We start from the raw sequence: 14,235 nt of genomic DNA, 5'->3' as shown, positions 1-14,235 counted from the left end.
ATATGACTAATACAGATCCAAAATAGCCAAAACTATCTTGGAAAAAGAATGAAGTTAAAGGAATCACACTTTCTGACTTCAAAACTTACTGTAAACATATGGTAATCAAGATGATGTGATACTGGCAAAGGACAGCCAAGTAAATCTATGGAGATGAGCCTCTAGAAAGAAATACTTACATTTATGATCAACTATTTTCAACAAGGGTGCCAGGATAATCTGATGGGCAGTTATGAATCTTTTCAACATACTATGTTAGGCAACTGGGCAGCCAGATGCAAAAGAATGAAGGAACCTCATGTAACTCCATATTCAGAAATTAACTCAAAACAGGATATAAACCTAAATTTAAGAACTAAATCTATAAAACTTTTAGTAGAAGACATAGTAAAGTTTTATGACTTTAGGGTAAGCAATGACTTAAATATAACACCAAAGTACAAGCAACAAAAGAAAAATGGACTTGGTTGACATTAAAAACTTTGGTGCTTTAAACAACACTATCAAGAAAGTGAAGACAGTTCATGGAGTGGGAGAAAATTTGTGTATTAAATACCTGATAAAAAATCTATATCTGGATTATCTAATGCACTCTTATAAGTCAATAATAGAAAGGAAAATAATCCAATATAAAAGTACTGAAAGGGACTGGGATTGTGGCTCAGCGATAGAGAGCTCGCCTAGCACGGGTGGGACCCGGGTTCGATCCTCAGCACCACATAAAAATAAAGGCATTGTGTTGTGTCCATCTACACCTAAAAAATAAATAAATAAATAAATAAAAGTATCTGAAAATAAATTTCTCCAAAGATAAGAAATGGCCAATGAGCACATGATAAGAAGCCAGCATCAGCCGGGCGCAGTGTCGCACATCTGTAATCCCAGTGGCTCAGGAGGCTGAGGCAGGAGGATCAAGAATTCAAAGCCAGGCTCAGCATTGGCCAGAAGCTAAACAACTCAGTGAGACCCTGGCTCTAAAAAATATATATATAAAATAGGGCTGGGGATCTGGCTCAGTGGTTAAATGTCCCTGAGTTCAATCTCCAGTACATGCCCCCCCCCAAAAAAAATGCAAATCCAAACCACAAACAGAAATCACTTCACACCTACAATCAAAAAAACCAGACAACAATGTGGAAAAACCAGAATATCACACATTGTTGGTGGAAATGTGAAATGGTGCAGCTGTTTTGACAGTCTGGCAGTTTCTCAAAAGGTTAAACATAGAATCATCATTTGACTTATAATATGTACGTATAAATAACATGTTTTATTCACATAAAATACTGAGACAAGCTACAATATGAATAAAGCATGACAACATTATGCTAAGTGAGAGACACCAGTCACAAAAGGATAAATATGACATTATTTCATCTATAATGAATCCAGAATTGGTAAATCTATAGGACAGAAAGTAAACTGATAGCTGCCTAGGGCTTGAGGCGTGGTGGGACTTGAGCGGAGAACAAGTGCCCATACAGCTGGCTTCAGGGTTTCTGAGGGTTCTAAGTTGGATACATGAAGGTTGCACAACTCTGGGATTATATGAAAAATCATGGAATTGTACACTTTAAAAAGCAAGTTATATGTTAATAAAGCGTTAGTTAAAAAAGTGTAAAGGCATAATGTCTTCAGTTTTCTATAGGATAGTAAAATAGGGCTTCTTTACTGGTGAAATTTGTATTGATGTCTGTTTGTTTGTTTATTTATTTATTTTTATGTGGCGCTGAGGATTAAGCCCATGCCTCACACATGCGAGGCAGGTGTTCTACCACTGAGCTATAGCCCCAGCCCTGTTTGGATGTTTAACAAGAAGACTATTAGCCAAGGAAGCCATCACCGTATTTACCAAAGTGGTCTTTGAGCCAGAAAAAGTTGAAAATGTCCGGAAGTTTCACACTTCCTCAAAAAGCTAAACATAGGATTACGTGATTCAGTAGTTCTACTCTTAAGTATACCCTAAAACTAAAAACCTACACACACACAGATGTTTTGTTGTAGCATTGTTCATAACACCCTCCAAGCAGAAACAACTCTCAATGTCCAACAATTGAGAAATGGATAAACAAATGAGGCCATCCACAAAATGGAATATTCTTCAGCCATAAAAAGGAACTAAGTACTGCTTCATAAAACAGTATGGATGAGCCTGAGAACCATTATTATCAGTGAAAGAAACTAGTCACAAAAGACCACATATGTTATCACTTCATTTGTATGAAATGTTTATAAAAGGAAAATCCACAGAGACTAAGTACTTTTAGTCGCCAGGAGCTGGGAGAGAGGTGAGAAAAAGTAAGTGCTCACGGGTACAGAGTTTCTTTTTGGAGTGATGAACATACTGTGGAATTTTATGTGGTGCTGTTGCAGCTATCCAATCCACAAACCACTGAACTGGTACTTGAGAAGGTTGGATTTTGTGGCATATGAATTATCTCTCCATTAAAAAAAGTGTCTTAATATTACAAATATTAATCAGATGTGCAAACTTACCAAAATTCTTTTTCGATCCTTTTCTGATAAGAACTTTACTGGTGGGTATTTCTGGGTAAAGCTGTATAATATGAAGAGATTAAAAAAGAAAAGTCAAATATCTCCTGCATTTTCTCCATTGACAATCAGAACAAACACCAGATTCTCAAGTTCTTGCAATTTGCTCCTACTCTCTTCACCACCTGAGGCCCTAGCTAGCTTCAGTTAAAGAAACATCTCACCTGATCCAGTTTAGAATCGAGCTAAAGACACAACATAAGTTTCCATCCCTGGGAGGTGAAAACTAAGAAGCTGCAAGCAGCCATGAAAGAAGAGGCAGCCCTACCTCTACCAGACCTGTAAAAACACAAAATGTGGGAGCAAGAGGCATCTGGGGGAAGTCCGTCGGAGTCTAGATGGAGGGTGGCTGCTGCATGAGGTCAGGCCCCAGGCAGGAGGTTGCCAAACAAGCTGAAAACAGGAGATATTAACAAAACTGGCTTCCGTTACAAGCAGTCTTAACTTCTCGCAGCCCCTTTCTGTCATCAACACTTCTTGGGGACAGGGTCCTTCTGCCTTAGGTCTGGGACCACACTGCAGGACTTGAAGGAGCTAGACAGATGACTGTTCCTCTGTTTCTCATGTGGGGCTAGCAACGTAAAGCTCTGGTGGTCCAGGGTACCCTCATACCAGCTGCACTCTCCCTCATCTTCACTAAGCAACAGCACCCTGGCATCCCACACTTAGTGGCATGGCATCAAGGAAAAGCACTCTTTTCCGCAGCAGCATTGTGCCTGGCTGTAGCTCTCAGACTGCTGGAATCCATAATGTGCTCCGCCTCAGGCCTGGGTATTTACCTGCTGTGACAGTTTACCTCCCCCACCACCTGGTGATGGGGACAGAACCTGGGCCAGAACCTGCTAGGCAAGAAATCCACCAGGAGCTATCCTCCAGCTCAGAGGTTCATTCTCTACCTCCCCATGACTTTAGAGTAAGAGCCTGAGCAGAATGAGGTGGAGCTGCGCCCTGGCAAATGAAGCAGAAGGACAGAGAATCCACTCAGTGAGAGCCAGTGGCAGAAGACTGCAGAGAACCTCTCCTCGGGACTGAGGATGCTCAAGCCTCTAAAATAAAGTGGTAAAATCTTTGCATTTTACTTGTGTACATCCTCCCATATTCTTAATTCATCTCTAGGTTACTTACAATGCCTTATACAATGTGAATGCTATGCAGTCATTTCACTTCATTGTTTAGGAAATAACAAAAAGAAGAGTCCGTTCAGGTATACAGTATGGGCACATTTCTCTCTCTCGCTCTCTCCCCTCCCCCTCACTCACATACCCATCCACCCACCCACACCCATATATATTGGTTTCTTTTTTTTTGGTCCTGGAGATTGAACCTAAGGGTGTTTTTTGTTTTTTGTTTTTTGATTTTTTACCATCGAGCACAAGTTTCTAGGGCCTCTCTAAGTTGTTGATGTTGGCTTTTAATCTGTAATCCTCCTGCCTCAGGATCCCAAGTTGCTGTGATTACAGGCGTGTGCCATCACACCCGGTTCCCTTGAAATATTTGTTTCATGGTTGGTTGGTTGAATCTGATGCAGAACCTGAGGAATGGAAGGACAACTACAGCCCCTATTTGAAAGCTTAAAATGAAACAGTATAATACTTATACCAGGAAGAAAATGTGTTTTCTTATAGGAAATGTACTTAAATAAAAGTGAAGCAGATGTGAACACTGCACAATACACACATGTACCATCACATAATACCCCATAAATATATACAACTTTTACGTTCATTTTTCAAAAATCTGAGGGAGAAGCACAGTTATCCACCATGCAGTCAGTTAGTGTATGTAGGATGGACTAAAATATATTTCCAACACTGTGTGCTGAAACCTGTAATTTAATAAACAAAAAATAGTTTGGGTCTCCTGCTTTGGTTTTCTTCAGTATGCAGCAACTGTGTTCCAGAGCTTGAACACAGTACCAAGTCATTCAACTCTTAAAGACCATTTTATACCCTCGTTTCTTCCTTGGAGAAATCACACCACAAGAAGCAGTGACAGGATGGGAGAGCCGTCAGGGTCCTCCCCTGTATGTTTGCCTTCTTGTAGGCGAGATGATCAGGGTGCAGCTGCTGGGTGCCCATGGCTGGGCCACTCTCTCAGCCAGTAGCTCAGCACTCCCCAGCATCTGCTGCACTCAGTGCTGGACAATGGGCAGCAGAGGGGCAGAGCCTGAATCGGGGCAGCGGGTAGAATCTCACCCAGTGTATTGGCTCATCTTTTAATTTAGAACCTTAGTGGAACACTGGTTCCATGCTAGGCATGGGGATACGGCAGTAAATACGGGAACAGGTCGGTCCCTAACCATACAAGGTCTGCATCCTTGAGTGTGGGAGACCAGCCAGCAAGAAGAGGCAGAAGTATGAAGCAAATGATGGGTCTTCTCTTACACCTGCCCAAATTAATCCTTTCATAATGGTTTTAGGCCATTTCAGATCATAAGTGCTTTGTGTTATTTTCAGATCTTACTGCTTCCTGGACAGCCTGCAAGAAGTACTCCTGCTTGGAATTTCAGTTAACATTACTAGCTACCTATTCAAAGAACATTTAAAGAGACAGAGATGAAATTAAACAAACAGCATGTGCAGGCATATCTGGAGGTTTAGCATTCATGAATTCAATTATGGATCAAAAAATATTTTACAAGTGTATCTACTGAACATGTATAGGCTTATTTTTTTTGTCATTAGTCCTTAAACAATACAGTATAACAACTATTTACATGCCACTGACACTAAATAGGCATTATAAGTTATCTAGAGAGGGTTTAAAGTATAAACGAGGGCATTTTGTAAGTTCTATGCAAATACTGCACCATTTTATGTAAGGCATCTGTGATTTTTAATATCCACAGGGAGGCCCTGGAACTAATCCGCTATGGACACCAAGGGACAAATGTATAATCAAAGCTTTAAGCGGGAATGTGATAAGGAACATATATAATCCACTTACTCAGGCTTCTGCAATGGCACTGTCCTCCTATCTCTCTCTATAAATATAACCTTCAACCTTGAAAAATATCCTTACTTCTTAGAGGCCACTCTGCTCAAAGTGACAAGCGTTTCAAGAAAACATTTCTAGATATATTCTTTTTCTTTTTTTTTTTTTTAAATTAAGTCCCTATTCTTTTTTTTTTCATTTTTTTTATTAGTTGCACATGACAATACAATGATCTTGACATAGCATACATTTGAATCAAATGGGTATAATTTCTCATTTTTCTGAGTGTACATATTCTTTTTGGTACTAGGGATTGAACCCAGGAGTGCTCTTACCATATCACAGCTCTTTTTAATTTTTATTTTGAGATAGGGCCTTGCTAAGTTACTGAGGGTAATGTCAAACTGTGATCCTCCTGCCTCAGCCTCCTAAGTCGCTGGGATTACAGGAGTGCACGTCAGTGCCTGGCTCCAGAAACATTCATGTATTGCCAGTATCGAGGTGGCTGTTTGATTCTTATTACAGTCAGGAAAAATAAAACTAGACAGAAATCCATTAATAAGCACAAACCTTTTCAATCATATCTACACTTGGCTTTTCAACTGAAACAAAACCCGGGCCTTTTCTTTTTTATCATTTGACTTGCTCACGAACTTGAAAAACAAAATCGTTTTAGATGAGAAACCAAAAAGCAGATCCAAGAGGCAAATGTTTACTCTCCGTCCCTAATTAGAGACAGTTCTCCCAGTGTGACAAGAATAGGTTACTGGCAAATCCTTAAGATTGAGTTTGGACTTATACTTCTTTTTCCGGTTCAAAGGCACAAAAAGCATCACAAAAATATCAAAAGAAATCATGGATTCTCAGATTTTAAGAGATGTTACCTGTAAGCTATCAATAGCTTATTTTCCTCAAAAATAAATGAACGTTTTTGTCTCAAGAAAAAGACCAGTAGACAGACTTTTTCTTGAACCAAAAAAAAAAAAAGAAAAAAATAGTGCAATATTTCTTACATTTTATTTAAAAACAAAAATCTTCAATTAAAATCTCTCAAAGTAGCTAGGCATGGTGGTATGTACCTGTAATCCCAGCAGCTTAGAAGGCTGAGGAAGGAGGATCAAAAGTTTGAGGCTAGCCTCAGCAACTTAGCGAGGCCCTAAACAACTTAGTGTGAATTTGTCTCAAAATTAAAAATAAATAAATAAAAAGGGCTGGGGATGTAGCTCAGTGGTTCAGCATGCCTGGATTCAATCCCCAGTACTGAAAAAAGAAAATACTTTGAAATTATGCAGACTTATTGAGGGCAGAATTTCTGGCTCCCATCCAATGAAATTGATACATGCAACAGAATTTCAGCACAAAATTTTGGAAAGGAAAATTTAAAGCCCAAATAATAAATAATTAATTGGGGACTAAGAAATGATGAATTATTTGTTTCATACTTCATTCTGCTTCTGATTCATTCATTCTGCTTTACATTCCTAAGGGAATTTGTTAAAAAAACACCTCTACCTCAGTAAGAGTTGAAAATAGTTTGCCTGACTGCTCAGGATAAGAGGATAAGAAAATGAATGAACACATTTGATGAAAATTCTTGATCCCTACTTCTCTTTGATCACTTAATGGAAACCAAAGTAAAACTACTCTTCACTTCTTCCTTTTTGTTCTGAGCTTGGTATAGGATGCTGACATGAATCACCAACTCATCCCAAGGAAAGAAAAAAATTACATAACTTTAATTAATTTTCCATTTTCCTTTTAAAATTTCTCAACTATCACATAATGCCTTCACATATGTACACCCAAGGAAAAAGCACCAGTGCTTAAGACTACATCAACTGGAAATGCATGTGACGGACAGAGGACACAGGCACAACAGCTTCACACATTCAAGAGGGAAAGCCCGAAGATTAAGGGATGAGAAGGATATTTTGCCAAAATCTAATTCAAATGAAATCTTTGCCATACTATTCAAGCTTTCTCTCCCAGCCACTTCACCTGGACTAAATTCTGCAAATCTCCTGATGTACTCTGGTGGCAAAAGCAGATACATGACTAAACCTGACAAATAACTGACTCCGTGTCCAGTTTCTTAAGTGTGATCACCGGTGCTTTGATTTACACTCTCCAGGTAGCTCTCTTGGGTTGGAACTGTTGGACTAATGAACACATGTCAGAAGCCATCTGACCACCTTGCAGAAATGCAAAGGAGGTGAAAGCTTATTTGGCTTCAAAATGTCATAAATCTACAGAATCCAGGAATTCACAGGGTTAGAGCAAGGACTTCAGCACACCCAGATCCTTTCTTCTTCTCATGTGCTGACTGCTGGAATATCACACTCAAATGGAAGCAAAACCAAAAAAGCTTTATGTTGTAATTTAGTTAAGTTGCTGTAGTTTATGCAAAGCAAAGTGATTTTAGGATTTTTAGCTTAGCATTTGTGGTTGCACTTCAGCAAGACCTCTGGAAAAATAAATTTAAAATGAATTAAATAGATATAAATCTTCCTTAATGGAGAGTATCTAGTGCTTTCATTAGAAAAGGTCCTTAAAGACAAAAGGTAGAAAAAATAGTTTAAAAACTGCATTTAATTTTTTTGTGTGTATGTGGTGCTGGGGATCAAACCCAGGGCATTGTAATGCAAGGCAAGCACTCTACCAAATAAGCTGTATACCTAGGCCTGCATTTAGATTTTAAAGTAAAAACTTATGTTCTTATGGAAACGGATTTCTCTTGAGGATGCCTAACATCTTTCTTATTATAAAAGTTTCATATATAAGTTCAACTGAGAAAAACTTGTATTTGATATTGACCTTTCCTGTCATGTAACTAAGATACAAGCATTTTCCTCAAGTCAAAACAAAAAGTGCTCTTACCTTTTCTCCAAATCTCTGATTTTCTCTCTGAGTAGTTCAACAATCTAGAAAAATCAACCAAAATCAGATTTAAAACAAAAGCAGTCTTCCACTATTCTCACTCCATTCTGATGATTCATACAAGCATGAAATAGTGCAAAATAGATTTTAATACCATCTACAAATTCACTTCCAGTTTGAAATTAAAATAAACCACTCGAGTCACAATGCTAGAATCAAGCAGATAAACTCTATGTTGGCACTGACTCCATAGGTCTTCATCTGAGCAAATGGACCTCTTTACTCACCCACCTCACTAGGAAGAATGTGAAAGGTGTTTCAGGTTCATAAAAAGGAGCAGATCAACACTTTCCATCTTTTCAGGAACCAAAGAATCCCCCACGTGTGGTCCCCACAATCCTAACATTTTGTTTTTGTGATTATATTTGTGTTATCAGCTCTTGCAGATAAATCGCAGTCTGCGAGTCAAACCACATTCGTGTGTGTCACCATCCACCAGGAGCTCAGGCAAAAAGAGAGCATTCCAAGGGCTTCCCTGGGACATTGGCATCTGGCTTCAAATCCAAAGTGGATAACTCTCTAGCCCCTTCCACAGCCCATGCGGTAATAGTCTAGCTGTATCTCTATTTACTTATCTGTTATAGGCAATTGTCTTAAACTAGAAAGTGTATGATCGAGTAGAGGTGCTTGCCTTCAGCTAGGTGGGTGTGTGATCACCAATCTGTGCATATGGATGCTGTTTTTATTTCTCAAGTCCTTGCATTTGGTTTGGGGTAGCTTTCCTCTGAGCATCTGCTCAGGGACTGGGTGTTGGCATCTGCCTCCACCTCTCACAGGTTATCACTTCCCTTCCTCTAAGAAAGGGTCATCTGAAGCCACATAAAAGTCTTAAATGTATTTTTCCTTCAGGGCAAAATTTGTTTTAATACGCCAGACCTTTATAAAAATGGGCAAATGGTGACAGAGACATTGTATCTTAAAGAAGTGAATGATTGTTTGAGAGATAATTTCAAAATCACTGAATGACATAAAGCTGCCAAAATAAAGAGCTCAGAATAAGCAAAGGAAGTGAAACTGACAAATATATATAGTTAAGACAAAAGAAAATATGGAAAAGAAACCAACCTCTTCAATCTTGCTTTCAATTTTTAATTCGCCATTTTCCTGGATAGACCTGTTGAGCAGAAAGTTACAACACTGAAATCAGTTGAAAGAACTTGTGACTTCAAGATTTGTTTCTGCACAAATTGCCACAACAAACCCAAGGCTGCAGCCCTATCCTCCCTGACACAGTGATCTGTGCCGACTCCCTCCGACAGGGGGCGTGCCAGGGGAAAGTAGGACACCAGGAGGAGGAAATCTTAAGTACATATGCAAACATTCTCAGTTTTAACCAACTGGTTGTTTGTATCAAACCAAACTAATTTCATCTCTGCATTACAACATGGGATTTTAAATTAGAAACGGGAAGCCATGTCTATAAGAGTATATGCTTCTCTGCAGGGCTTTCTCAGGGATTTAACACAAAATGGAGTTTCTCCAAGTAAAAACAAAGCTCCTTTAAATGGGATCTGAGCACCCCACCTAGCCACACACAGCAGCCTTTGTCAGGAAACACACAACCCAGCGGTAGGAATCAGACCAACATGGCCCCACCCACCTTGCAAAGCCAACTCCACATGAAAAGCCTGCTGGGGGCCCAGTGACCTTCTACCCTTGTGTCCTTGTGCAGCAGGACTGAACTTCTCATGCCAGCTTCACCAACACAAACGTCTCATTCTTACATTTCTTAACACCATGGAATAGCAAAGTGAAGCAATTTTTCTTTAAATGGAAATCTGTATTAATGGTGCCAAATTTGCTTCACAGTGAATACTCATTACTTTTCTGCTGACTTTTTAAAAAGGGCTATTTTTTTTAATTTTGTAGAGATAATTAACATAAGGATTTTGCAAGTGTCCCTCCTGCCCTGTTAACTGGCACAAATAATGCATACTCAAGTCAGAGGGTTCCTCAAGCCTAACCCTGAGATTGACAGGTGGTCTCAGCATCCACATCTGGTGTGAGCTAAACATCCCTAATCTGAAGATTTAAAAGCATAAAATCCAAAATACTCCAAAATCTAAAATTATTTGAGAGCTGACAAGATAACATAACACAAGTGGGAAATTCTACACCTAACTTCATGTGATAGGTCACACACACACAAATAACAACTAAGATCAGGCTTAAAATTAAAGAATAGTTTTCCATTGCCTTCATCCTATTCTATAGTGTACATATATGTGTGTGAATCTCTCTCTCTCTCTCTCTCTCTCTCTCTCTCTCTGTGTGTCTGTGTGTGTGTGTGTATTCCAAAGAAAAAAATTCAAAATCCAAGTATTCTGGTCCCCAGTATTTTGGATAGGGGTTACACAAGTTGTAGTTTGCTCTGGGACCAAAAGACTATCATTTCCCTGGAACAAATCCTTTCTCAAAGGCTTTGCCCCTGTGTCCATGCTCTTGCCACCCAGAAATACAGTTTATACTTCAGTAGTGCAACAGTTAGGGTCACACCTATATTACCTACAGAAGAAGGGGTAGTGAAGAGGTGAAGAGAGGAGCTGACCATTGTTTACATGGAATTTTCCTGGGTAACATTCAAATCAGCTGTGTTCCTTGAAAATATCCACAGCAGAAAAGAAACAGCCCAAATGTGTAATTAGCAAAGTACTCAGTTTCACTAAAATTATTCCACTAACCCATGAAAACAATAGGATGTAGGTAACTACTAAAATGTGTCTATAAAACCCAACCACAATACCCAAGTAATTAAAAACAATTACCTCATATTAACAAAGTTGCCCCAAACAGCTGTGAGAGAGAGAGAAAAAAAGTCAATATTTAAGTTTGCAACATTCTGGTATTCCAACTAACAAAATTTTAATTTAATTTTTTTTTTTTACATGTGCTAGGCAAGCACTCTACCACTGAGCCACAACCCAAGCCCCAAAATTTTAATTTTTAACCACTGAGAATCTGGACTACAGCTCATGCAGACAATAAATGTACACTTTGTTTTCAGAAAAATTAAGTCCTGCAAAATAGAAAAAAAACAATCCTATTTATCCCTGCTCCCAGGTTCACAGTTTTGGCATTTAGAGTTCAAAGGTGCATGAATGACAGTATGTCCTCAACATAGCATTTCTGGAAGAGTCAGTCACAAAAATTAAAGAACTGTATGCCTCAACGAGAACCCAGCGTTCAATCCAAACTCTCCCTTTAAACATTAAGGAAAACAAACCACAGAAGCTAAATAATGTCCTGCAGTTGAGGCTGACCACCACTAGGTGGCCAACATTTCTCAGCACTTAATCCATCTCATTCAATGACTTCTCTGCAGGTCTCTGCCATTGGCTACAGACACCCCATGTCTTCAGACCCAACAGTGAAACCGGACCTTGGATGATTTTAAAACACAATAGGGGAGTTGGAGCTGTAGCTCAGAGGTAGAGTGCCTGCCTTGCCTGCCTGCCTGCCTCACATGTGAGAGGCCCTGGGTTTGATCCTCAGCACCACATACAAAAATAAGTGAAATAAAGGTGCTGTGCCAACTACAACTTAAAAAAAAAAAAAAAAAAAGATATTGTGTCCATCTAGAACTAACTAACTAAACAAACAAATAAATAAAATTTTAAAAATAAATAAAATATGAAGGAGCATTCTGAATCTGAAAATACAAAACCTGAAATGTCCCCAAATTATAACTTTTTGAGCCCTGATATGACACAAGTGGGAAATTCCATTACCATGAAATATTGTTTTATCCACAAAATCATTAGATACTATATAAAATTACCTTCAGGTTACATGTCTAGGGAACCATGAATTTCATGTTTGGAGTTGGGTCCCATTCCATTATGTATATGCAAATATCCAAAATAACATCCCTCAAAATCCCAAATATGAAACAGTGCTGGTCCTAACTATTTGAAATAAGGGATACTGAACCATACTAGACCATAAGAAATCACCTTAAATTAGTGAGCAGAACATTATTTCATAGACACTCTTTGCCATGAATACATACATGGTCTGTCTTAATACTCTTTAAAAAAAAAATATTTATTTTTTAGGTGTAGATGGACACAACACAATGCCTTTATTTTTATGTGGTGCTGAGGATCGAACCCGGGTCCCGCCCATGCAAGGCGAGCTCTCTACCGCTGAGCCACAATCCCAGCCCTGTCTTAATACTTTATATGTATTCCAATTTGGTCTCTGACCAGATACTGCATGCCTACAACGTACCTGGTACTCTTAGATGATTCCAGGTGCAGGAGCTGAATAGCGAGCAAATACAGATGCCATAGGGATGGGAAGTTTTTGCATTTGGGAAGGCCTTGAGACTAGTATCTAATGACCCTAGGCACTGTCACATTACCATCTCTGGCACTTAGTATGGGTTAGTAAATGTTTACTGAATAGAATTCAGTGTTCAAAGTCATCCCCAATAAGAAATTCCCATTGTCAAGAGGGGAATGTAATTGATTCCATAAAAGCACATCTTTCTTCAGAGGAGGAACTATTAATAGAAAAGATAGCAATAAATAACTAAACAAGCGGTAAAGAAGAACTGGGAGAAAATTAAAAAGCTATACTAGATTTATTATTCATTAAGAAAGTATTTTTTTGGATGATGTACTATTTTCAGGAAATAAGTATAGAAGCAGGAAAGTCATCTTCACAAAAATATAAACTTACCCACACAAAAAAAGGAATAAATCCCAAAGTCCCACAACTGGAACCTCCTATACATATTACAGTAGAGTCATTCAAGGCAACCTGAAAGGGTAAGCATATGCGACGATATGGTAACCTGTATAGGGGAAGGGGCTGATCCCTTTCCACCCCATCACAGGGTCTCAGTCAACACTCTTACAACAGGTTCACAGAGAACAGCAAAGCATGCATATTTAACCACAGTTTTATAAGACATGAAAGCCTTCAAAATAGAGACCCAAAGACATAAAGGAAAACGTCTATTTTTTGCTTCAGTTGAAGAAAGCAGAAACAACTCTGTGAAGATGTGACTGGACAAAGGGTGTGGCTAACAGTGATGATGCCAGCGAGTCCAGCAAGGCCTGTCTGGCCAGATTCTTCTTGGCCCCTCTGTGCGGGATTCCTTCTTCCTGGGAATGCAGCAGTACCCCTTCTGAAATGGAGGTCTGATGACCTACTATTAGACAAGGTAGATCAGAGAATCTCTTAATGGCCAGTTCTGAGACAGAAAAGTCTGGAAAGGTGAGAGGACTATTTTTAGACTCTATGGCTGACTTTGGGGAAAAAGGACTCTAGTTTCTATGGCTTGTCCTGGAGAAGAGGAATTCTGGTTTCTATGACTTGGTTCTGTGGAAGCAAGAGATAGGAGGGCAGAGAGACCTTGGTTTTAAGTCTGCTTCTAAGGCCTTCCAATGTCCAGTATTCAAAACACTTAGCATAGCATACCAAAGCACTATACTTTGGGGTATCATTTTCTGAGCCTCTACACATATTAATGCTCTTATGACAGCATGAATATATATGATGAAAATATATGTATACAGTATTGCCGCAGGCTGCCCGGACCGGGTCGGCTGAGTTCCGCTCCTGCCACCTCTATCGCGGAGCCCTGCCTGCCGCACCCCTGCTGAGCGACTCCCTGCTGAGCTGTCAGTGCGCTCGGGCTTGCAATCTTACAACCCAGTTGGGCACAAAAACACAAGCCAGTCAAACTGAGACAAAGTTTTATTTAGAGAGAGGCCGTGTGCGTCCCCTAACAAGTGGGTCCACCACGTGTGTCTCCTACCTGAGCCGGGGGGTTTCCCCTTCCCCCGGAACACCCTCCTACCA

The 14,235-nt window shown here is 39.5% G+C and overlaps 1 protein-coding gene across 1 annotated transcript in view; it reads right to left on the bottom strand.

The window, feature by feature from the left end:
- LOC144251029 (UDP-glucuronic acid decarboxylase 1-like) overlaps positions 1-14,235 on the bottom strand; it is a 59,862-nt gene that overhangs the window by 20,798 nt on the left and 24,829 nt on the right. The window contains exons 2-5 of the mRNA XM_077794153.1: positions 11,190-11,217; positions 9,490-9,538; positions 8,365-8,408; positions 2,497-2,557 (exon numbers count right to left, since the gene is read on the bottom strand). Coding sequence (XP_077650279.1) covers positions 2,497-2,557; positions 8,365-8,408; positions 9,490-9,538; positions 11,190-11,217 — 182 coding nt within the window. The remainder of the gene's footprint in view (positions 1-2,496; positions 2,558-8,364; positions 8,409-9,489; positions 9,539-11,189; positions 11,218-14,235) is intronic.

This window comes from Urocitellus parryii, chromosome Y (assembly GCF_045843805.1).
Source record: "Urocitellus parryii isolate mUroPar1 chromosome Y, mUroPar1.hap1, whole genome shotgun sequence".
Classification (NCBI taxonomy): Eukaryota; Metazoa; Chordata; class Mammalia; order Rodentia; family Sciuridae; genus Urocitellus; species Urocitellus parryii.
Note: the sequence above shows the minus strand (reverse complement) of the source record. Positions and strands in the feature narration are given on the sequence as shown.